The 23,546-nt window shown below is 34.6% G+C and overlaps 1 protein-coding gene across 4 annotated transcripts in view; it reads right to left on the reverse strand.

The window, feature by feature from the left end:
• The window catches only part of LOC143255034 (receptor-type guanylate cyclase Gyc76C-like), a 118,275-nt gene extending 95,438 nt beyond the window's left edge, over positions 1-22,837 (reverse strand). For 2 of the 4 annotated variants that reach the window (XR_013030416.1, XM_076510052.1), the window contains exon 1: positions 21,733-22,837. Coding sequence is in view for 3 of the 4 variants with exons in the window: in XM_076510052.1 (XP_076366167.1) it covers positions 21,733-22,116 (384 nt within the window). In the remaining variant the exon portion in view is untranslated. The remainder of the gene's footprint in view (positions 1-21,732) is intronic. The other 2 variants (XM_076510049.1, XM_076510048.1) reach the window with 2 other exon arrangements.
• Positions 22,838-23,546: the final 709 nt, after the last annotated feature.

Here is a 23,546-nt window from a genome sequence, read left to right on the forward strand (position 1 = left end):
GTAAGTGCAAACACTCACCGTTAGGAACTGATCGCTCTTAATACATCACAACACTATTTTCAAGTACTTGTGTTGCTGAAGGCTAATCTTTGAGCCTCTTATCTTCCCACCTTGACATTCTTTCCATGGAGTTAAGCCAAGATATTTTTATCTCGCTGTCATTCAATTATTTGGCTCCAATAAAGTATTCTTACACACGTAATTCATACAGTGTTAGTGGAATTTATGTGTAAGTAACCGTAACAGGGAATTAACAATGAAGGTATTTCCATCCATCATGAAGTTACGTAATATTTTTATTTTGAGTACTTAGACCATATCACTATTATAAATCGATTGAATAACAGGAAATTTTCTATTATACCATACAAGGAATGAATTTGAGAGTGTCAAATACTTGTTACACATTATCTGGCTACCGCTACCCAGCACGTTTAACATTTAATGCATATTAACAGTCTATAGCGACCCAATACCTCAAACACTTATTACATATTAGCCGTGTATCGTTATCCGATATCCAAAACACTAGTTATATAGTATCTATCTATGGTTATTCAATACCTCAACCACTTATTATATATTATCCATCTATGGCTATCCAGTGCCTCCGAGGTTTGTTACACATTATCCATCTGTGGTTATACAGTGCCTCTGAGATTTGTTACACGTTATCCATTTATGGCTATCCAGTGCCTCAGAGATTTGTTACACATTATCCATCTATGGCTATTCGATTCCACTGCAGATCTTTTTCTGAGTTTATATAATTTAAAGAACTACTGAAATTATTTCCGTGGTCTTGCGTGTGTCTTTATAGCAAAGTCAGATAAGGTTATATGCTGTGTCCACCGAAGGGAATCGAACATCTGGTTTTAGCGTTATAAATCCGTAGACTTACCGTTGTACCAACAGGAGACCTGCGGCCTTGTAAGGTAAATAATGATAAAAAGAGAGAAGAATTACATGGTTTGTTTGTTTGTTTTGAATTTCGCGCAAAGCTACTCATGGACTATCTGCGCTAGCCGTCCTTAATTTAGCAGTGTAAGACTAGAGGGAAGGCAGCAAGTCATCACCATCCACCGCCAACTCTTGGGCTACATTTTTACCAACGAATAGTGGGATTGACCGTAACATTATAACGCCCCCACGGCTGAAAGGGCAAGCATATTTGGTGTGACAGGGATTTGAACCCGCGACCCTCGGATTACGAGTCAAGTGCCTTAACCACCTGGCCATGCTGGGCCTGAAATATTGCTTGGATCAGAAAACTCTCAGTTTGATCTCTACATATACGTGTCTAACAATAACTGGTTGATATCTGATTTATTTTGTAGAATTTATAACTAGCAACATTTTCGGTCGATACGTATAAGAAACGTTGCAAAATGCCCTTTTGTTGCTCAGAAATACACGTTCGATAGATATAAAATGTTCCAACTATTTTTTAATTGTTCCTGACTAAAATAAAAGGCTTTTTCTTCACAATCTATTAGTGTTTTAAGCTGTTAAAAATCACGTATGGAAACAAAAAAAGTTACATTAATTTACAGACGCGTTATATATTTGGTATTGAACCAACAACATATTTTAATAATAATAATATATATATTTTAATATCATTCCAGTACGCTTCCACTTTGTTGAAAGCTGCGACACACGTTTTACGCTTTGGCATATTAATAAGTATCTGCCTTGAAGCCAATAATCCCCCTAGTTGTGATCTTAGGGATTCATAACGTTCAATTATGGAGTTAAAAACTTCGTGTTAGACACGAGTATAGAAGCCTACTGTGTAGCTATACATTTCAAGAAAACAAAAAACATGGACGTCGATAACTTGTATTATTATATTAAAATAAGTTCATTTTCTCATCGTTAAAGGCTTCTAACTTCTACTTCTTAATAATCCTTTTTTAATTCCCTCGGGTTATTTGTTTCAGCTTGTGTTTGAGGAGAGCAAAATATCTGGTATATTTTTAGAAACTAAACCTCGTATCATACCAGATGTTGGATCTTGATGATGACTTTATGTGAAATGAAAAAAAAGTGACAGCAGACGAGAGCGTGCCCTAAAAGTAATCCTAAAGTTAAAAACGTAATCGAGAAACAGATCAAAGTTGTTTTTAGATAACCATGGAAGCTGAGTGTACAGTGAAATGCTAATAGGTGATTTTCCTGCTATGTAAGTATACACAACATACAACAAATATTTACAAGTAATACTCTCCAACATTCAGTGTCTTTGTCAATTCAGCATAAATATTATTAAGTCTCTCGTTGAAAGATATATATATATATAAGAATCATTATCCGTCTTTTACAAACTTGACATTATTTTTCAAACAGTTTTTCTCCGGGCATTCTTGAATTAACAGAACAGCCTTTTATCTGATTCAGTTATTTTTGAAGATCATTGACAAGCGATCATCACTGCAAGTTTATTTTGAGAATGATCGTCTTTTCAGGCAAAAAAATTAAGCACAGTAGACACAGCCTGCTAATGGCATTATATTCTTGGTGGTTTTTTTTATTAACTAAGGATCTCTAATGTATATATAGATTACGATGACCTCGGTACTATTTTTAATTGCTCATTTATCATAACTCGTGCAGCAAGATTCACCATCGAAATATGAAATGTGATATCGCGAGGAAGGCCGGAGATATTACGAGCACAAACATTTCAAGTGAACTCGGAACAGGGACGTAAGCTATCTTCTAGAACACAGAAGAAAATTACAGAAATATTTTAAAATTGGATTGAAAATTGATAATTCGAAACCTAGAACATTCAAGAAAATTACAAAAAATATTTTACTATTTGATTGAAATTTAATTATTCGAATTCTCGTGCTGTTAAAACATATTTGAGAGTTCTTGCAATAACTATGTAATATAAAATACATAGTGGCATAAAAGTTATTAATTAAACGCCAATTTTGAATTATATACAATTATTTATTGTTCGTTTCTAATGTACAGCATATAATATTATCTATATGACAAACATATATCCAAGACATCGAAGTTTTAATTATTTCTATACTTGGTAAAATAATTGTTTTACTTTTTCATTGTAAGTGTTATTAAATCTGTAAAAAATAAAGAAATAAAGCTACGTTTCTCATCAAAATATGTAAACATTAAACAATAAATTTGGCACCTGTGTTTGGAAGTGTTATGTTTCTTTGCTTGGATCCATTATTTAAATCAGTAAACACCATATGCGTAGCTTTAGGGATTATTAAAGATTACTGAGTAAATAATGTTGTTTATTCTAGCACAAAACTATTATTAATATTAATAATTATTTTATATTTGAAAAACCTTTAACATATTATAAAAACTTCACTTTATGTATTTTAAAAGAGATATTAAAGTCTGATTTCTGTATTTATTCAGCAATGACAACTTAGGCCTAGCATCTTATATAAGGTTTCTCGCAGATGACAAGTTATACTCAAATTGTAGATTAATTTAATTTTTTTAGACTAGCCATATGACCTACAATAGAATGTTGGGTCAAAAGTTACACATCACTCTTGGGTCAGCGAAACTGGGTCAGGTGTTGGAATAAGTAAATTCGACATTTATAACATATATCAAGAAACAGTAGAGTGTGTTATTATGCTAATATAAAGTGAAATCCAGATATCAATGTACATGATATTTGTACTTTGGGTTACTAGGATTTATGATACATAAAACATCGTGTTTTGGGCCACTATAATTTATTTTGTTTAAATAACTAAAATCAAGGCTTTTAGCAGTATATTTATGTTATTTTGATATATTAATTTTTCTCTGACTTTGCTCATGTTATTCTTTATGGTTATTTAGTGATTCGTTATTTGAAAATAGACCTTGTTGAAAGGGTATACTTCTTCAAAGAAAATAATTTACTTTTTTTTAACGTAACTTGATTTTTTTAATTACCCAGATGAAAGGCGGCGCAAATGAAACTTATGTAAGTTATCGTATCGCCGATTCTAAATATGGATTTAGTCCCTCGCTTGGGCAGCGGTAAGTCTACGGATATTCAACGCTAAAATCAGGGGTTCAATTCCCCTCGGTGGACTCAGGAGATAGTCTAATGTGGCTTTGCTATGAGAAACGCACACACACGAACATATTAAATTCTGCAAAAAGGCCACAACAGAAATTACCTTTAATGACCTACACTTTCTCGGAGCACTAATAAAACAAAACTGTCAAAAAAACTCTATTGACACCTAATTAAAGAACAAACAACTTTCATTAATATCAACATCTCTTAAATAAGGAAGATTCTATACAGTATGGAGTGAATAATTTGTATCTGCAAACGAGATCAGAGAAAAAAAAAGTACTATAATTGAAAGCATTTTTACTGAAACAAAGTACTTCAATAATTACCAGTATAGCCAACAAAATTTCACGATTATAAACTAAAGAAACCCATAGAAGATTATATGGAAGGTGAAAACAGGAAGACCCATTTCATTGTCACACGTAATCCAAGTTATTTCAACATATTCAATGTAATCTGTATAAATACTGGAACTTTAAAACAAAGAAAAATCCAGAAAAATATCATAGCTGGGTAAAACGTAACGTACAATCTTCGACACGTGTACGTATCCACATGTAATAAATTACCTATTAATCTAAGAAAAAAAAAATCCAAGGTTAATGCTTGTTTTTGTTTGTTTTGAATTTCGCACAAAGCTACTCGAGGGATATCTGCGTTAGCCGTCCCTAATTTAGCAGTATAAGTCTAGAGGCATGGCCAGATGGGTTAAGGCGTTCGACTCGTAATCTGAGGGTCGCGGGTTCGAATCCCCGTCGTATCAAACATGCTCGTCCTTTCAGCCGTGGGGACGTTATAAAGTGATAGTCAATCCCACTATTTGTTGGTAAAAGAGTAGCACAAGAGTTGGCGGTTGGTGGTGATGACTAGCTGCCTTCCCTCTAGTCTTACACTGCTAAATTAGGGACGGCCAGCGCAGATAGCCCTCGAGTATTTTTGCTCGAAGTTCAAAAGCAAAACAAACAAACTTTACGCCCCTTATTCAAAATTATTACGTTTCCCCCTCCCAACACACACATAATCACAATAAAGAACCTTACCCACCCAAACATTTACATTTAAAGTTGTTAAGAACTTTATTATACACCAACACGGGTTCAATTATTTATTTATTTTTACACCTTATAATCTTTCTACAGCAAAGAACGTTAAATGGTACCGTAAATTGAAAACTGAATACAGAAGCTCATATCCAAAGTTTTATAAACTAATAATTAATTAGCCTTAGAGTTAAATGTCACTGCTTGACCACAAAGTGATAACATATTTCTGCAAATAAAGCATAATGAATAACCAAACCCTCACAAATTTAACGTTTCAAATGTATGTATGTTTAATGTATTTATAAACATTACTATATACTAATTCAAACTACAGTTTTGTGAATAACACATTGCTGTAAGAACAAAGTGCTCTACATATGCTAAGAACTAATAAAGGAAACTATAAACAATGTGTTCATTTTAGAGCAAAACCACAGTGAGATATTTGCTATGTTCACCGCGGGGAATCGAATCCCGAATTGTAGTGTCGTAACTCAGTAGATTAACCATCCTGAAACGAACATGGATGACACTTTTGAATATTTATCTATAAACGTTAGACAAGAATAATAGAAATAGATAAAGATGCTTTATTCAATGTTATTTATTGTAATAATTTCATAAAATATATCAGTCAGTAACTAACTGTTATAAACAATTATTTAAAAGACACAAATCAAAAGCATTAACAACACAATACATTTATTTATTTGAAACACAATTGTTTTCGCTGTCTTCAAAGCCTTTTTTCACAATTATTTGATAATTAAAAAAACTGTCTGTTAACAACACCATAAAGTGTTAGTTTATAATTTTGAATCATTCCTTATCTTAATAAATGGACAGTTTCAGATCATATTAAGATTTTAAAAAGAGTTAAACCACCCCACATCCATTACTATCGTAACTTACTTTTACTCAACAATTCAATTTCTGCTACAAACTTTTTAAGATAACAAGGTCGATATTATACCAAACACACAACAAACGACTCCGAAAACTTTATCTAAGCGTGAACCTCAGATTCAAAGACCAAATTTAAGCATAACAAAATCACAGAAATCTATTGGAGTCGTATCAGGGAACATGGCTGGTATGAGGTCATATCGAATTGAGGAGATCACGGATTCTTCGCTTATCTTCCGTACGAAAGCGGTGATAGCTTTAGTAGTATTACTTGGAGTTTGTTTTAGGAATGTGAACCTTGGATAGCTTCTAACTATCGTTATTATCTTGTTAATGATTACATCAGTGACTGTTTGTTTCATTGTTGTTAGCGGTAACATCAGTAACTGTTTGTTTGTATCTTTGTTGTTAACAATAATAACAGTGAATGTTTGTTTATTTTTAAATAAGGTTACCAGTGTGTAAAATCGTGACATTCAATTTGGGGATAAAAACACTGCTCCGGATAAAAGCACTGTTCCGGATTAGCTTGGGGTGTATGTTTGAAGGCCATTACTTTCCAAAACACTGTTAGACAATTGTACGTCTAGCGATCATTGTTCTACCAAATACTCTGTTAGACAATTTTGTGTTCAGAAACTATTGTTCTACCACACACTTTGGTAGGAAAGTATGTGTTTGGAAGTTACAGCTGTTCAAAACTGTGGGTTCAGAGGCCATTACTCTCCAAACCACTCTGCTAAACAAGTGTTTCGCTTTCATGGAGATTATTGGAGGATCTCTTCATGGCCTTTAAACGTAGATCACTTAACAATCACTTTTATGGAAAGAGCTGGGACATAAACCGTGGTGGCATTGCGTTGTCGAAAGGACTTGACACATATTTGATAGAAGCTTAACATGTCGTTCATGTCGCCACTATTCATCGCTGTGATCAAACACCACTGTATTAGCATGTAACACGATTATTTATAACTATGACTAACTCAGATGTAAGAGTGTCTCCAGCCAAGCCAAGGATACGTGAGGAACATAATGATTGAAACTGAGAAGCCTGTTTACCCTCCAACATGCATATGCACAGTCTGAGAGAGACTAGTTTACCAATTATTGTTTCTTTTGTATTTTTTCTAAGTACCTATTCGTTCTCAAATAAGTACATAAATTTGTTCTTGTCTAAACAACTAAACACGAAACTATCTTTCACATCACCCTTATTGACAGCCAGTAATCAATAATTACCGACATGTAATCCTAAATATCATTTTCTTTGGTTACTAACCAGGTATCCTAAGTAAAAGGAACCGAACAACTGGCTATATTATAGAGAAACTACTTATACATTTTTTTATTTCGAAGAAAGGAGTGGATGACGTAATTCATTGGTAAATTACATTTGCAAGTTTATATTGATTTAATATTTTTATTTAAGTTATTATTATTTTATAAAATACATTGAGAATGAACAACTTGATGGACAGGAATCTTCGTCCGAGAAGACATTTTTGATAAGCTTTTCATGTAGGACATCCAAATGTTAAGAGGAGGTGATTCCTGATTGGTAAGCTGATTTTAGATTAACAGTCCAAAGATTATTACCCCATTTACTTCGAGTTCAGGATATTTGTATGAATAATTATTAATATTATTATTGCATTCTTCACAAAAAGGCTTCGAAATTATTTTATTACGTTAAACAAACATAATTAAAAATGCCAAAATGCTTAATTTGATACTTATTAATCAAATATTTGACAATATTTTGATTTCATTAAATATACTTTTTTCTTGTAGACACGTCTAAGAAATATTTCATATATATAATTGCATTTCTTTACTAAAAGCCCTCTTTGATTTTCTCGTGTAGTTTCTCGGTATTCCTTGGCTGTGGGTGGTGACGACTAGCTGCTTTCCCTCTAGTCTTACACTGCTAAATTAGGGACGGCTAGCGCATATAGCCCTTGTGTAACTTTCTGCGAAATTCAAAAACAAACAAATGGAATAATTTAAACTTGTAACAATTTACCTTTCAGTCGTGGGGGCGTTATAATGTCATAGTCAATCCCACTATTCGTTAGTAAAAGAATAACCCAAAAGTTGGCGGTGGGTGGTGATGACTAGCTGCTTTCCCTCTAGTCTTACACTGCTAAATTAGGGACGGCGAGTGCAGATAGCCCTTGTGTAACTTTCCGCGAAATTCAAAAACAAACAAATGGAATAATTTAAACTTGTAACAATTTACCTTTCAGCCGTGGGGGCGTTATAATGTCATAGTCAATCCCACTATTCGTTAGTAAAAGAATAACCCAAAAGTTGGCGGTGGGTGGTGATGACTAGCTGCTTTCCCTCTAGTCTTACACTGCTAAATTAGGGACGGCGAGTGCAGATAGCCCATGTGTAGCTTTGCGCGAAATTCAAAATACAAATTATCTGCAACTTGAAACATAATATTGCTAATTTAAATATTATGATTATTTTTCTAACTGTACCAAATAGCTGTAGTCTAGAATAAAATTTGGAATTGTAAAGCAAAACTGAAACCTAGTATATCAGTTTCATTAGTACATCTACTGACACAGGTGTGTCATTCATTACGCAAAAGTCAATGTTGTATTCATTTACTATATTAAACAAAACTTAATCATTACTGTTTGTGTTAGTTCACCTGAAGACAAAGTGCTTTCTATTTAAATCTCCAATATTTATTAACTTTATATTACAGTTCACTAGATCCTCGATCATTTGAAATTCAGGTGCTGTTTTTGCTGATATATTGGCTATGTATTGGGATTAACATAAAAATATCTTTATCATTTAATTAACGTCTCAGTAATACTGGTAACAACACTAGATTCAAATTAGGCTTATGGTATTTATAATACTAATTCTTTACCATTATTATCGATTTTCCAGAATTAGAAAAGTGTGTTATAATGGTATTACAACCACATTATATCCGCCATATTTATTTTATGAGGGACTAGATAAGGAATGTGGTATTTAAAAACATAAGAGACCCAATAATAAGCCCCCCCCCAGTAGCTCAGCGAGATGTCTGCAGACTTACAACACTAAAAACCGGGTTTCGATACCCGTGGTAGGTAGAGCACAGATAACCCATTGTGTAGCTTTGTGCTTAATTAAAAACAACAACCTAATAATAATGTGCCATGACTCGTATAATTATTACCATACCTAACGAGTTTGTAAAAGGCGCTAAGATCACTATAACAGGCCTAATACTAGTTTCTAGTGATAACAAATTGCAGTTATGCTATGTTAACTTGTAAAACACGTTCTCACCATGACAATATCAGATACATCACCTCTAATGCATGTTATTAGACTCAAGGTATATTTATTACAAATTCTGTCTTTTCTATAAATGTTATTTATATCTTTCAACACTAATGTTCTTTATTTTTCCTGTACCGATTATCTAATATGTACACACACATACTGAAAAAGACGATTCCTATTGAAAATGAAGAGCATTTTGTATAAAACCAAGAGCGAACTGTCCAATGACGTTTAGTGCAGAGACATGGGTAGTGAGGGAAGGTTGGAAGTGGCAGAAATTAGGTGTGACCTTAAGAGATAACCGGCCACGAGGTGAAGATTTGTAGCATTAAAGTAGATGAAGGAAGCGAGATTCAGGTGTTATACGTAGGTGAGGTGACGATAGTTTGGTGAAACTGGCTTGTTTAATTTATTATGTGTTTCGTGCACGGCTACACGAGGGCTATTTGTGCTAGCCGTCCCTAATTTAGCAAGGATAGGCTAGTGGAAAGGTAAACAGTCATCTTCGCTTACCACCAGCTTTTATACTACTCTTTTACTAACTAATAGTGAAATTGACTGTTACATTATAACTCCTCCACGAGTCAAAGGACAAGCATGTTTGGTGGGGCGGGGATTCAAATCTGTGACCTTTAAACTGCGAGTCAAACGTCCTAAGCACCCGGCCATGCTGGGCCTGTGAAGTAGGTACCACAGAGGGAAATCAAAGGCAGGCAGTGGGGAGAGATACCGGGGAATAGAAATAAGGCACGCTTCTAAGAAAGAAGACAGTAGTCTTATAGATATCAGTGTGGTGAACGCTAGATTTAAATGATGAAGGATCACGAGCGCCCAGTCTTCATATAGGGTGATTAATGGGAGAAGAAGATATATATATATATAGCAGTGAAACCTAAACTTTAAATGTACTGAAGTCGCTCATGTCACTTACCTAACATGCCATCTCGAACGCTTATAGACATTATCCTTTGACTATTGTTAATGTTTGGATAGCCTTATAAAATTCATGAGGTGGAAGCTTCAAGAATGTTGTGATCCGAATATTACTTTATAATTACTCACGATAAGGGTCTCATACCACTTAAGCAATTTGATCTCTTAGTTTTAGGACCTCTTCGAGTCATTAACGCAAGGACTGAAGTAGTTTCATGACCCAATCTTTATTTTTGGTAATAACATTTTTAGGTTACTATTGGGCTATTAAGATTTTTTCATATGTCTGTCCGAAAATCTCGGACATCAATGATGTCTTTTTTCCACTGATTCATCATGCATTCGTTCAAACTGGTGTGATGATTTTTTCCACACTTTGTACACCTAGTTTTATGTCTTAAGAACGTACAGCCTTCTAACCTCGTGCCTAATACATGCCACTGTATTAGTTCACCTGTATCCAAAGGCTTGGCACTTAAGAAAGTGGGTAGGAGTAGCCCCCATTTAGATAATCTTCAGTTTTTCCATATAAACATTGAAGGTGTAAGTCGCTTTAACCAATTTCAGTGCCTAATTCTCAAGTATGGGCCAACATTTAATAATGATAGCAGATTGGTGATTACTTTTACTTATTTTACTTTCAAATCTTAAGAACCACATTTCACCTCCAATTTCTTCAACTAGAACACTAAGGCTATATCACATTTGGTCACCACAATTTAAGGATATTAATATTATATTTAATATGGCCTCATTATAAACTTCAGCAGGCCCCCATGATGGTAAATATGGCCCAGCATGGCCAGGTGGTTAAGGCACTCGACTCGTAATCTGAGGGTCACGGGTTCGAATCCTTATAGCACCAAACACGCTCGCCCTCTCAGCCGTGGGAGCGTTATAATATCACGGTCAATCCCACTATTCATTGGTAAAAGAGTAGCCCAAGAGTTGGCGGTGGGTGGTGATGACTAGCTGCCTTCCCTCTAGTCTTACACTGCTAAATTAGGGACGGCTAGCGCAGATAGCCCTCGTGTAGCTTTGCGCGAAATTCAAAACAAACAAACCAATGTTAACCGGTCGATGAGCTTCAACTGTTGTTTTAAAGATTTAGTTGATACATCACTGGACTTTCGTGCTTAATGTATGAAAATAGTCTTCGTCATCTAGTCCAGTGTCATAATTGGAGTTGTGGTCAGAAAAGATGCATTTATTTCCAAATTATTACCTAATATTTTATTTCTTATTCTTCTCTTGAATCGTTTATTCATTTTCCTTTATTTCCAACAGACTAAACCGCTCGTTTTAACATCGTATCTGTAAGCTGAGTCCTAACCGCCAACATGAGGATTAACTTTAGGCCTAGATTTCTGAAAACTTGAAAACTTAACATAAACAAAATTAGAAAAAAAATTCTAAAATACACTTTTAAAAATCATTAATATATGTAATAACTACTTACAAGGATTAAGTTATCTTCTAAAAGAAACTAAATTCTTAGGAAAATTGACTTACTAAAGCGTTATCGTAAAGATTCGGAAATGTTACTTATAAATCATGCGACTGCAGGATTGGAAGACAATAATGTTTACAAGTGCTCTCTAATAATGAGTCTCTTTTAGGAATGAATAAAATATCTTATCCAACAAAACATGCTGTCTATTTCACTAACTGATAACGAAAACCTGCAAAGAAGTTGTAATAATTGAATAATTGTATCTCGCACGTCTTGTGCACGTGAAATATTGTTGAAACTGGGACGTGACTGAGAACTTGGTGAGTGAAATTCTGAAGTGTTTAAAAAGTACGACCCGGTTTCAACAATATTACTCGTAAACAGAAATTAGGCCTGATGAGGGTCTTTTTTGGCTGCATAACAGTCGCCGAAATCTTCATATAATAGACACAGTTCCCAGTTTCCATGGACTTTCTCTTTAAACAATAACCCCCTAGTATAGATAAGGATTTTTTCCCCACTTCAGTGCTGATAATTTTGGCAATGAAAACGTCTCTCTCCGATAAGTACTGTACTGTTAAACTTTTCTATTGCACGTATTCTCCGGTCTCGGACTATTTTATTAGAATGAAGATCTTAAACTGTTTTTATTGTACTATTTATCTCAAAATAAGCCTTTTTCTTTTAACAAATATTTTAGTTTCAGAGTAAATCCATTTTAAGCTGTCTCTTATGACTACCGCGAGGAATCGAACCACAGATGTTAGAATTGAAAGTTGATAAACTTGCCACTGTTACACTGGAAGACGTTTCAATTAAGAAGAGATATACGGTACTAAAATCACTGGGGTATTTACAAGTCCCCTAGTGAGACAACAGTATGTCTGCGGACTTGCAACGCTAGAAACCGCATTTTGATACCAGACCACAAATAGCCCATTGTGTAGCTTTGCGTTTAATTACAAATAAACAAACATTTTTTACAGGATACTCTGTTTATTTTAATACTCAAAGAGGATAAAATATGTACAATAATTATCCTTGCAAATATTATCTCCAGAACAACTACGGCAAAAGAAACATGTTAATAATGTATTTTTACAATGACCTTCACCACGGTGATTAAAAAAAATTATAACATAATTATATTCATCGCCTTTTGAAATGAACACGTGCGGAATTTGCAACATATTATATTACGTAAAGACTTGGTGTACTATTCTGCTGACCTGGAACACAAAGGTATATTTCTTTTATACAGCATTCGTGTGTTTCTAAATATCTAGTCAACAAACTTGGCTTTTATGATATTAAATCTATACTCAAGTTACTTTGTATTAATCCTATTCTTAAGGTACTTTGTATTAAAACTGTTCTTTGAAGACGTAGAGTTCGCAGAAACTAAAAGTAAACTTTTTAAGAGCTCACAATTTAGAATCTTAAACTAAACGAAGACTTGAATGATACACACACAAAATGTGCTCATTCTTTAAGTTATGTAACGTCTGTGTATTGATTCTAAAAGCTATATTTTTATTTCAGATAATACTGGAGAACATTTAAAAACAAAAATAAAGCAATTGACAAATTAAATCAACATATCACGCATGCTTTCCATCGAATCAGAGTTAAAAATTATCTAAACATTATCTTAGGCATTTCTGTTGTAGACCAGTTAGGGGAAGCCGAGAGATGCAGGAGTGTGTATAACTAATTTGTTATATAAAGCATTAATAAAATGTTTTTCTTACTTGTACGTTTATTTATTATAATCATATAAACATTTAAAATATAGGTACGGTTGTTGGATCCACTCTGTATATGTATACATATATATTCATTTGAAATTTTCCAAATATAAAGTTCTGTAGTTGTATCGTGGTACATAGTTTCTGAGTGATTCATATTTTCAACCTGAACATCACCTTACACAACACAAGGACTGAACCCCAGGACCAAGAAAGTCGATATATATCAGTCCTTAATTGGAAGCTACTCATCAATCGAAGTACAACTAGTGAGTAGCAACCGCCGCCTACATGGCTATTCTTAACCGAATGCAAAGGGTTGATTGAGCTGTATTAAAACAATTTTGAGCATGCGAATAAGAAAGACACGTGATAAATACAACCACCATAAAGTCGCAGTGAAACAGATTGTATCAGAACTACGTTTTGATATAGTTTTGTAGATAGTATGGTGCCAACGATAATTGGCCGCTTTTGGAAAGGGAATGTGTGTGCATGTGTGTGTGTTTTCTTATAGCAAAGCCACATTGAGCTATCTGCTGTGTCCACCGGGGGAACTCGAACTTCTGATTTTAGCGTTGAAAATCCGTAGACTTACCGCTGTCCCAGCAGGGCACGAAAGGGTATGTATCTATCCTAAACTTTCATACATTTAAGTCATAAAATTATTTTTAAATATTCATGTTAAATAAACCACGGCGTCGTGTAACAGGTCACGATCCGCAAACACAAACTTCGCTGGCAAAATATGATTATGCGTCACAAACAACAGTGTGAAACATAATGAGCAAGTATCATCTATGTCTGTAGGAGCGATACATATTACGTGTACATAAACTGCTTCCGTCATATATAAATTCAACTGCCGCATACCTTTAGCCACTAAAGAATGAAACAAAGAAAAATTCGAACGATTGATCATCTAAATACGACATGCCGGTTAAGTCATCCGAGCAGTGTCTGTGGACTTCCGTGCGATCAGACTGTTGAAACAGTTGTTCAAAAACAATGGTTATCGTACACTAGGGGATATAGAAACGTTGTAGGGAAGTGTGGTGTGCATTGGACGTAACAGCCTAACCACGGAGTTTTTTAAAATACAAACTACTCAGAGTATTGGTAGTGCCAGTTACATTTATAACGCGTCCAAAGGTGAATGTAAGGAGATCACATTCAGCAAGACATTCTCTAAGGCTTCGTTTTATAACGTTCGTCATCAGATAGAAAAATTGTGCCTATCTAATAATAGGAAACGATAACATAACAAAGTAAATAAGAAATTGATGATTCAAACAAACAGATTACTTGATTCAGATGTTCATCCGGTGTAATAAAACATGCAACTAATTTACAACTTTTAAGAACGAATTTCAATATTTTCAGAATAATTTTAACAAAAATTTTGTCTACTGTTTACAAAATATCCATTGCTCCAACGTTTGTCAAATTGCTTAGGAAATGGACTGATCACACGGCCGTATTATGTTAGACAAGGCCTGCTGTAGTGAAAAATGTTGTCACATACTTTACACATACTTAATCACACGGCCTGCTGTAGTGAAAAATGTTGTCACATACTTTACACATAGTTAATCACACGGCCGTATTATGTTAGACAAGGCCTGCTGTAGTGAAAAATGTTGTCACATACTTTACACATACTTAATCACACGGCCGTATTATGTTAGACAAGGCCTGCTGTAGTGAAAAATGTTGTCACATACTTTACACATAGTTAAAAACTTTGTAGCATTATTTAAGAAAAATCCATATATATGATAATAATGTTTTTATATTATTTAAAAGTATTTATAGTCCAAAAGGTTTTTCTTATTTGCATATATTAGCAAAAACTAAAAACGTTGTCATTATTCCAAAAACACTGTCATTATTTCTGAAGTAACTATAACTGAAAGAGTTGTCATATTGTTTAAGGAACATTCATAACACGAAACTGTTCTATTATTCGGAACACTTAATAGTCTTACTTACTGTTTTGGAAGTAGTTATACCTGAGAAGTACCTGGCTAAAGATATCACTGATATTAAACACAGAACGAGTACCACATCAACCATAAACTTTTCTTGCTTGTTACCTCTGTTCAGTCATTTGTCGGTTGTTTCCATAATACCAAAGGATAACTTACGCAAAATGTTTTAACAGTTGTGATATTGGATAAAACGTGTAATTCATAATGACACATAGAAGTTTCACGTTGGTTACAAGCTGTGTTTAAACACTTTCTGTCACTTAGCTAATATTTATATTGCAAAGTAATGAAATGATTATAGTTGTGAAAAACAATTATAACTGTAACAATCTAAGAAGTGTCACGAGTAATGTTAAACAATTATATCTGACAAAAGTCTACGTCCGTACATGTTCGCTTATATCTTGCGAATTTCTGCATCCAATGGCATCATACCCTAGAAATGCATCATTAAGACACCTTAGAAGGAACATAGATGGAAAAAGAAAGAGCAGATGTAGCTCTCGGATTTTATTTACCTATGTTGTCTTCCACGTGCGTTGAACAATAGAATACGTCAATTAGTTCAAAATAAACCCTTCACCTTCACAGTGGTACAGTGGAATGAGGTGGGCAGAGCACAGATAGCTCTTTGTGTAGCTTTGTGCTTAATAACAAAGGACAACACCAACGACAAGAGGGACAAAATACATCACCTAACATTTTTTGCCGCTTAAAATAATTATATGTTTTAAAGGAATGCAATAACTCATTAAAATACAGCCAATTGTAGCTCTGAACCCTAACGTGTTCCTAAACTTGTTTTTTTATGCTCAAAAAGTAAGAACACATTCTCTTTCAAAACACGATTTTTCTTATCTGGTGATACTTTTAAGCTACTGTAACTGAGTATTTACAAGACTTGTGGTTTTCACGTGACTGTTTGGCAGAGGAGCATAATTAACAGTCTCACAGCTGAGATCTCTGTCACAGAAGTATTTGATATTGTTTTCAAAAGCATCTAACCATTTCAAGGCCATTTGAGTTATTTGTTAAAAGCTTAGTGACGATTTTAGTTCTTCGAATTATCTTATTATAATATTTTTTTTGGTTTATTTAGAATACCAATTTGAAATTGGTTTGGATTGGTTTATTTTGAATTTTGCGCAAAGCTACATGAGGGCTATCTGCGCTAGCCGTTCCTAATTTAACTCTGAAAAAAAGGAAAGGCAGTTAGCCATCACCAACCCATCATCAACTCTTGGGCTACTCTTTTACCAACGAAAAGTGGGATTAACCGTCACATTATAACGCCCCCACAGCTGAAAGGGCGAGCATGTTTGATGTGACTGGGGTTCGAATCCGCGACCCTCAGGTTACAAGTCGAGTGCCTAAACCACCTCGCCATGTCGGGTCCACCAATTTTAAATACAGAGGTACTTTATACGATAAAATTAACGTCACTATAGCAATGAAAATCAGTATATATACATTCGTACGTGTGGACACTGTCATGTAATAAAACACTAATAAGTTTGTTTGTTTGTTTGGAATTAAGCCAAAAGCCACATTATGGGCTATCTGTGCTTTGCTCACCTACCACGAGTATCGAAGCCTGATTTGTAGCGGTGTGAGTCTACAGTCACTCCGCTGTGCCACTGGAGGTATTCAATATTAATAAGAATAGATGATGACATCCGTTTTCCAACCGAGACAGAGATGCACGTGAAAAAAACACAACGAAAAAACAACACATCTGTACAATTATAGCTCTTAGCGGAAGTAACATTAAATCGGTTGCCAAATGCCTACTACGTCGAAGTTTCAACCTCTTTTCACTCTTATTGTTCGTGTCATAAAAGTGGGCTTCAAGTGCTAAAGTTGCATTTTTTTAATCTTCCACAAACATTACTGAAAAAAGAAAACAAACAAACTGTATACATATTGTTAAACTCAGCCTGACTTCTGGTTAAAATATACTTCTGAGCCAATTTACAAGATATTATGGCACAAGTATTTTTCTTATCGGAAGTAAGTAGACACGAACGTTTAGAAAGTATCTGAGGGCACGAAAAGCACGTGACTCTGAATCACATGCTTTCTGCTGGTGTTACTCCAAGCATAACGCTGATATGTTGCAGTGACACAAGATTATCTTCGATCAGACGTTTCCATTATAACTCTTCTTCTTGTACTTCAAGTGTCAAATTAGTAGGTGCAATTGTTTATCTGATTTTATCAGCCTTGTTACCCGTCGTTGCTTATCCAAGGTTAGGACACGTAGATATAAGTAACACGGATAGTAATTACCATGTACCTTTAATATAAGGTCTGAAAGTCCCGTCGGACAATAAACTGGATTACAGTTTTATTTCATAAAACTGACACATATAAATATTTAAACTTTATATAGCATTCATGTGAAAATAAAAATGAAGTTTAGCGGCATAAGTGACTATTTAAAAACGACGCTTTACCCAAATGTAGTACAATACTTAGCCAATAATTTACCGATAAAAAAATATCCTGAAACGTGTCTTCATTCTTACCATCAGAAAGCCATTCTTGACCTAAATATTTTTCTGTCGGTTTTTTTTTTTTAACCCGATACAGTAAATTATTTTTGGGTAAATATTTTCTTGCATTTTGAGACTGAGGACAGTGTTATTTGTTTAATATTTATTGTGTGACATTAAACGTTGAGTTTTTATTTAACTTCTGGGTTAGTTACAATTTACACAAGTGTTTTTCTAACCTTAATAAGTTGGACCTATTAAACTCCTTGTGATATAGTTCTTATAATCCTGATTGTTGGGATCTGACAACTAAAAACACGAAAACAATGTCGAAACCATCAGTTTGAGCTGTTGAGATCAGTGTGTCTCATAATTATGGTGTTGTGGTTGTGATCTGTGTGTCTCATAATTATGGTGTTGTGGTTGTGATCCGTATGTCTCATAATTATGGTGTTGTGGTTGTGATCCGTGTGTGTCATAATTATGGTGTTGTGGTTGTGATCCGTATGTCTCATAATTATGGTGTTGTGGTTGTGATCATAATTATGGTGTTGTGGTTGTGATCTGTGTGTGTCATAATTATGGTGTTGTGGTTGTGATCTGTGTGTCTCATAATTATGGTGTTGTGGTTGTGATCTGTGTGTCTCATAATTATGGTGTTGGGGTTTTGATCTGGGTGTCTCATAATTATGGTGTTGTGGTTGTGATCTGTGTGTGTCATAATTATGGTGTTGTGGTTGTGATCTGGGTGTATCATAATTATGGTGTTGTGGTTGTGATCCGTGTGTGTCATAATTATGGTGTCGTGGTTTTGATCTGTGTGTGTCATAATTATGGTGTTGTGGTTGTGATCTGTGTGTCATAATTATGGTGTTGTGGTTGTTATCTGTGTGTCTCATAATTATGGTGTTGGGGTTTTGATCTGGGTGTATCATAATTATGGTGTTGTGGTTGTGATCTGGGTGTCTCATAATTATGGTGTTGTGGTTGTGATCTGTGTGTGTCATAATTATGGTGTTGTGGTTGTGATCCGCATGTCTCATAATTATGGTGTTGTGGTTGTGATCCGTGTGTATGGTGTCGTGGTTGTGATCTGTGTGTGTCATAGTTATGGTGTGGTTGTGATCTGTGTGTGTCATAATTATGGTGTTGTGGTTGTGATCTGTGTGTCTCATAATTATATTGTTGTGGTTGTGATGTGATCTGTTTGTCATAATTATAGTGTTGTGGTTGTGATCTGTTTGTCTCACAATTATAGTGTTGTGGTTGAAATTTGTGTATTTCGTAAAGTTCCTAATGTGGATAGTTCACCCAGTAAGTATTGTAAACAGGGTTTCACACTTTGGTTTGTAGCAATGGTTACGACACACTATGTATTAAGCTATGATGTACGTTGCGTATCGTCTACGCGTTTTTCGTTGCATGTTTATCTACGTAATGATAAGTACATTCTTTATCTGTAAACTTTTACTATAAGTTTTCAAATGTTTAAAACATGTCAGTTCATTCGGGTATATTTGTTAAATTGTATACAACATTAAATGTATATAAAACGCATGTTTCGAAAATCCAGGAATTTCGCTTTAGACGCATGCGTAAATGTACTTTGTTGAACGAAGGTATGGATAGAGCATTACATGTATTCAATAAAACATGCTGTTCACACAGTATTAATACAAGATTCCTTGGCTTTTTTCTCTTTTTTTGTGAACGGATCTTTAGTTTAAACTCCAAGGTTGATTGGAATCCCTCCCCCATATTAACTTTGGAGATATGATCACGTACCATGGATTTCTTGTTTTAAATTACATTTATTTCGTAATTCTTTAACGTGGTAAGCGTGATCCATGTAGACATATTTAGGATGTCATTTTCATATTGAATTTTTTCCATATTTACGCTTTAAACTAGCGTAAAGAAATTTCGTGTACTGTCGGTTTCGAGTAGAATATTATAGAAAACTAACAAAATTAGTTCACGAGATTCCAATGGGTAGATTTTAAATTAAGTGTTCGAAACGTGCACCACAAAAAATTTTATATTTATTTGTCCAGTAACAGGATGATAAGATAAATTGTAGATTCTTAGCAATTCCACTTTTATTTCTGTTTATAGAAATTCGTCTTTGAAAGATGGTAAAATAAACAGCTTATAATAATTCTAGCGATGAATATACCTTTTTTTCCATTCAGATGACACTAAAGAGCTATTTATTGTTCGAGTACTTTATGTGTTAATAAATTATCTATCCAGAGATAGATAAATGTATTGGTTAACTACTCACTGCACTTGCGAGCAAAAAAACATTTTCTTGTGTCTATAAGTTAAAACATAAATTCAGAAAGTGGAAAAATGAAATCATAACGCTATTGCCTGCCCATTTATTTAATCAAACAGATACTGGTAATACTATTGTTATGTCAATTGGTCAGATTTATGTCCAATAAACTAACAGAAACCCTCTGAAAATCATCAATGCAAGACCAGGGCGCTTTGAATGAGTCAACCTTTGTTGTTTGTGAATTGTTTGTTTTGTTTTAAATTTCACACAAAGCTACATGAGGGCTATCTGCGCTAGCTGTCCCTAATTTAGCAGTGTAAGACTAGAAAAAAGGCAGCTAGTCATCACCACCCACCGCCAACTCTTGGGCTACTATTTTACCAACGAATAGTGGGATTGACTATAACATTATAACGCCTCTACGACTGAAAGTGCGAGCATGTTTGGTGTGATAGGGATTCGAACCAGCAACACTCTGTCTGTGACTTTGTAAGACAAGTTAATCCATACAAAAGTAAGAATAAATAAACGTTTCCTGCTGGCATAGAGTGATATTGTATGCTTTTTAAATAAACAGTAATAATAATTATGTCAATTATTGTGTTAAAAAGAACATGTTGCAAGTTAGCCAGTTACCAAATTCTAGATCGATTTTTATTTATTCTTATTTTCTTACGTAAATAAATAGGTGTGTTTCACGTTTTTCCATATTTATATCGATTAATTTCTTTCTTCATGTAAAGAAGTGTGTGTTGACAAACCGGCCACTGACTCTAATACTTGTAGTTGTAGTATTTAAGTGTGTGTGTGTGTGTGTGTGTGTGTGTGTGTGTGCAAAGCCACATCGGGCTATCTGCTGAGCTCACCAAGGGGAATCGAACCCCTGATTTTAGCGTTGTAAGTCCGAAGACATACCACTGTACTAGCGGGGGGCAGTGTATGAAAAAGTCAAGAAAGCACTGATTTAACACTGTTCTTATTGTAATAACTGTAAACATTTGAAACGTCATGGAGCACATGTAAATGTTTAGGGTAGTAAGATAAGATAGAGTGGATAAAACATTACAAAAATACACAACAAAACGTCTAATTTAATTTGTGGTTTTTGATTAGACAACGGAAAACCAAAATATGTATCCATCTTCTAAACCACTGTACGGATTTATAAAGATTTATAAATGTTTATATTTAATAACAGAACTCCATGTGAAAGGATGAATATTATTTTACACACGTGCACACAAAATAATCTTAAGATCAACGTGTTGTTTGTTGTACATCAAGATAATAAAATCTAGATACTTACGTATAAGATCACTGGTAGATTAACGCGTTATTTGTCATATGTGAAGAGTAAATAGTTTAGTAACTTATGTATAAGATCACTGGTAGATTAACGTGTTATTTGTCATATGTGAAGAGTAAATAGTTTAGTAACTTATGTATAAGATCACTGGTAGATTAATGTGTTATTTGTCACATCTCAAGATTAAATAGTTTAGGAACTTACATATGAGATCATTGGTAGATTAACAGCAGCCGCTACAGCAGCTTCCTTATCGCACGAATCTTCTGGGCCAAAAAAAGCTATAACACCTCTGTTCCACTGCTGTAACACTGCCTTAGTTCCAGTCAACACTTCCCCCAAAGTGTCATTGTAAATCAGATGGAGAGTGTTGTTCCCTAACAGTTTATCTCGGTTAATTTTTTGAAGAGCATATGAAATAGCTCCAGATATGACTAGTCCTTGACGGTTTGGGTTATTATAACCTCTAAAATTTGCTAAGTATCCAACTGTGAAATTTTCTTGTATCACACTGGTGGGTAGAGCGAGCATCACAAATATAAACAACGATGTTACATTCCACGTTTTCTCACCAAGCAAGAGATGCATCGTTTGGCCGTTGCTTACCTACTCAGTCTTGGAGGTAATAAAGACGTCGCATGTAGGAATTGGACCATTTAATGTAATTAGAACTTTAAAACACTTATTGCACGATTCCCTTGCTTCGCGACTGCTGGTTAAGTTTAACTTGCAGATTTGTGCGCGCACTGAAACGCTAAAGTGTTGATTGTAGTCCAATGAGAACGAGAGTAAATAAAGTGACCCAGCTATCCTCGCTCGGCTCTTTGATTTGTGTGAGTGTTTTCGGGCTAGAGTCCCGATAGCTCTGGCACAGCGCCTGGCCTTCTGACGTTGTCACCTTGAAGCGTTTCTACAATGATACCACTGGTAACTGTGCAGTGCACCTATACACGATGTTCACTCCCGTTGTCTGCACGCGCACAAAGTTACTCCTACTTCTGTATATTACTAGTTACAAACTGGTAATACACATTACTAGTTAGGTAAGACATAAAGGCAAACACCTGTATCTGGCATGACGTTCTGTTGGTAGGTTCGATGATATCTGATTGCCAACCTCTTGCTATTGCAAGTTTTACCACGAGTGAGGCGTTACAGTACATGTTTTTGTAGGCGCCAATAAGGGCAAACTTACTGACTGACATATATACATTAATGTTGTTTGCACTGAATATAAGCTTTAAACGTTGACCCAAGAGTGAAGATTTACTAAATTATGATCGTACGTGCGTAAGTCCCTAAAGCGAGTTGCAAACATTTCTGTGTGCGCTTTCACATCAGCTTTCTAATTATGCTTCCTTCCTTGTACGAATCGAGAATAAAATATATTATCTGTCGTTATGACGTCAGAATTTGTTAAAAGGAGTAACCAGGGAGCAATCGCTTTATCAATAATCAAAATAAAGCATTGATTAGATATGAATGACTTTTATGTAGGTACTTCATTAACAGTTACGTGTCTACTGTGGCGATTCGAAAACAACAAGAACATGGGGTTTCAACTTTATCAAGTAAATACAGTTTACGAAAACGCAAAAAAACTGGCTTCAGAACTCACTTGGTAATATAACACCTGGCTTAATGTATTATTTAGACATCGTTGTTATGACATAAAGCATTCCAGTCAATTCGCTGTTTTTGTTATTGTTACTTTACCGCAAATAACATACCATAGTTCATCTGCATTCTGGTCATCGCAAGGAATCGAACCGCGGATTTTAGCCTTGTAACTCCGTAAAGACACACCTAGAGCCTGGTTAATGTGTTATAAAACCTAATACTACGAAAAGTGAGTTTCATTAATATTTTTTGTTCATAATTTATGTGTCTCACTTAAACGCGTTTCATCGCTATCTGTATTAAATACAATCAAAACAAAACAAACTTTGAATGAATGAACTGGCTGTTGTTTAGTTACTTTTGTTTGAATTTTTTATTTAACAATCATAGCGATTTAC

The sequence above is a fragment of the Tachypleus tridentatus genome, chromosome 7 (genome assembly GCF_004210375.1).
Source record: "Tachypleus tridentatus isolate NWPU-2018 chromosome 7, ASM421037v1, whole genome shotgun sequence".
Lineage (NCBI taxonomy): Eukaryota > Metazoa > Arthropoda > Merostomata > Xiphosura > Limulidae > Tachypleus > Tachypleus tridentatus.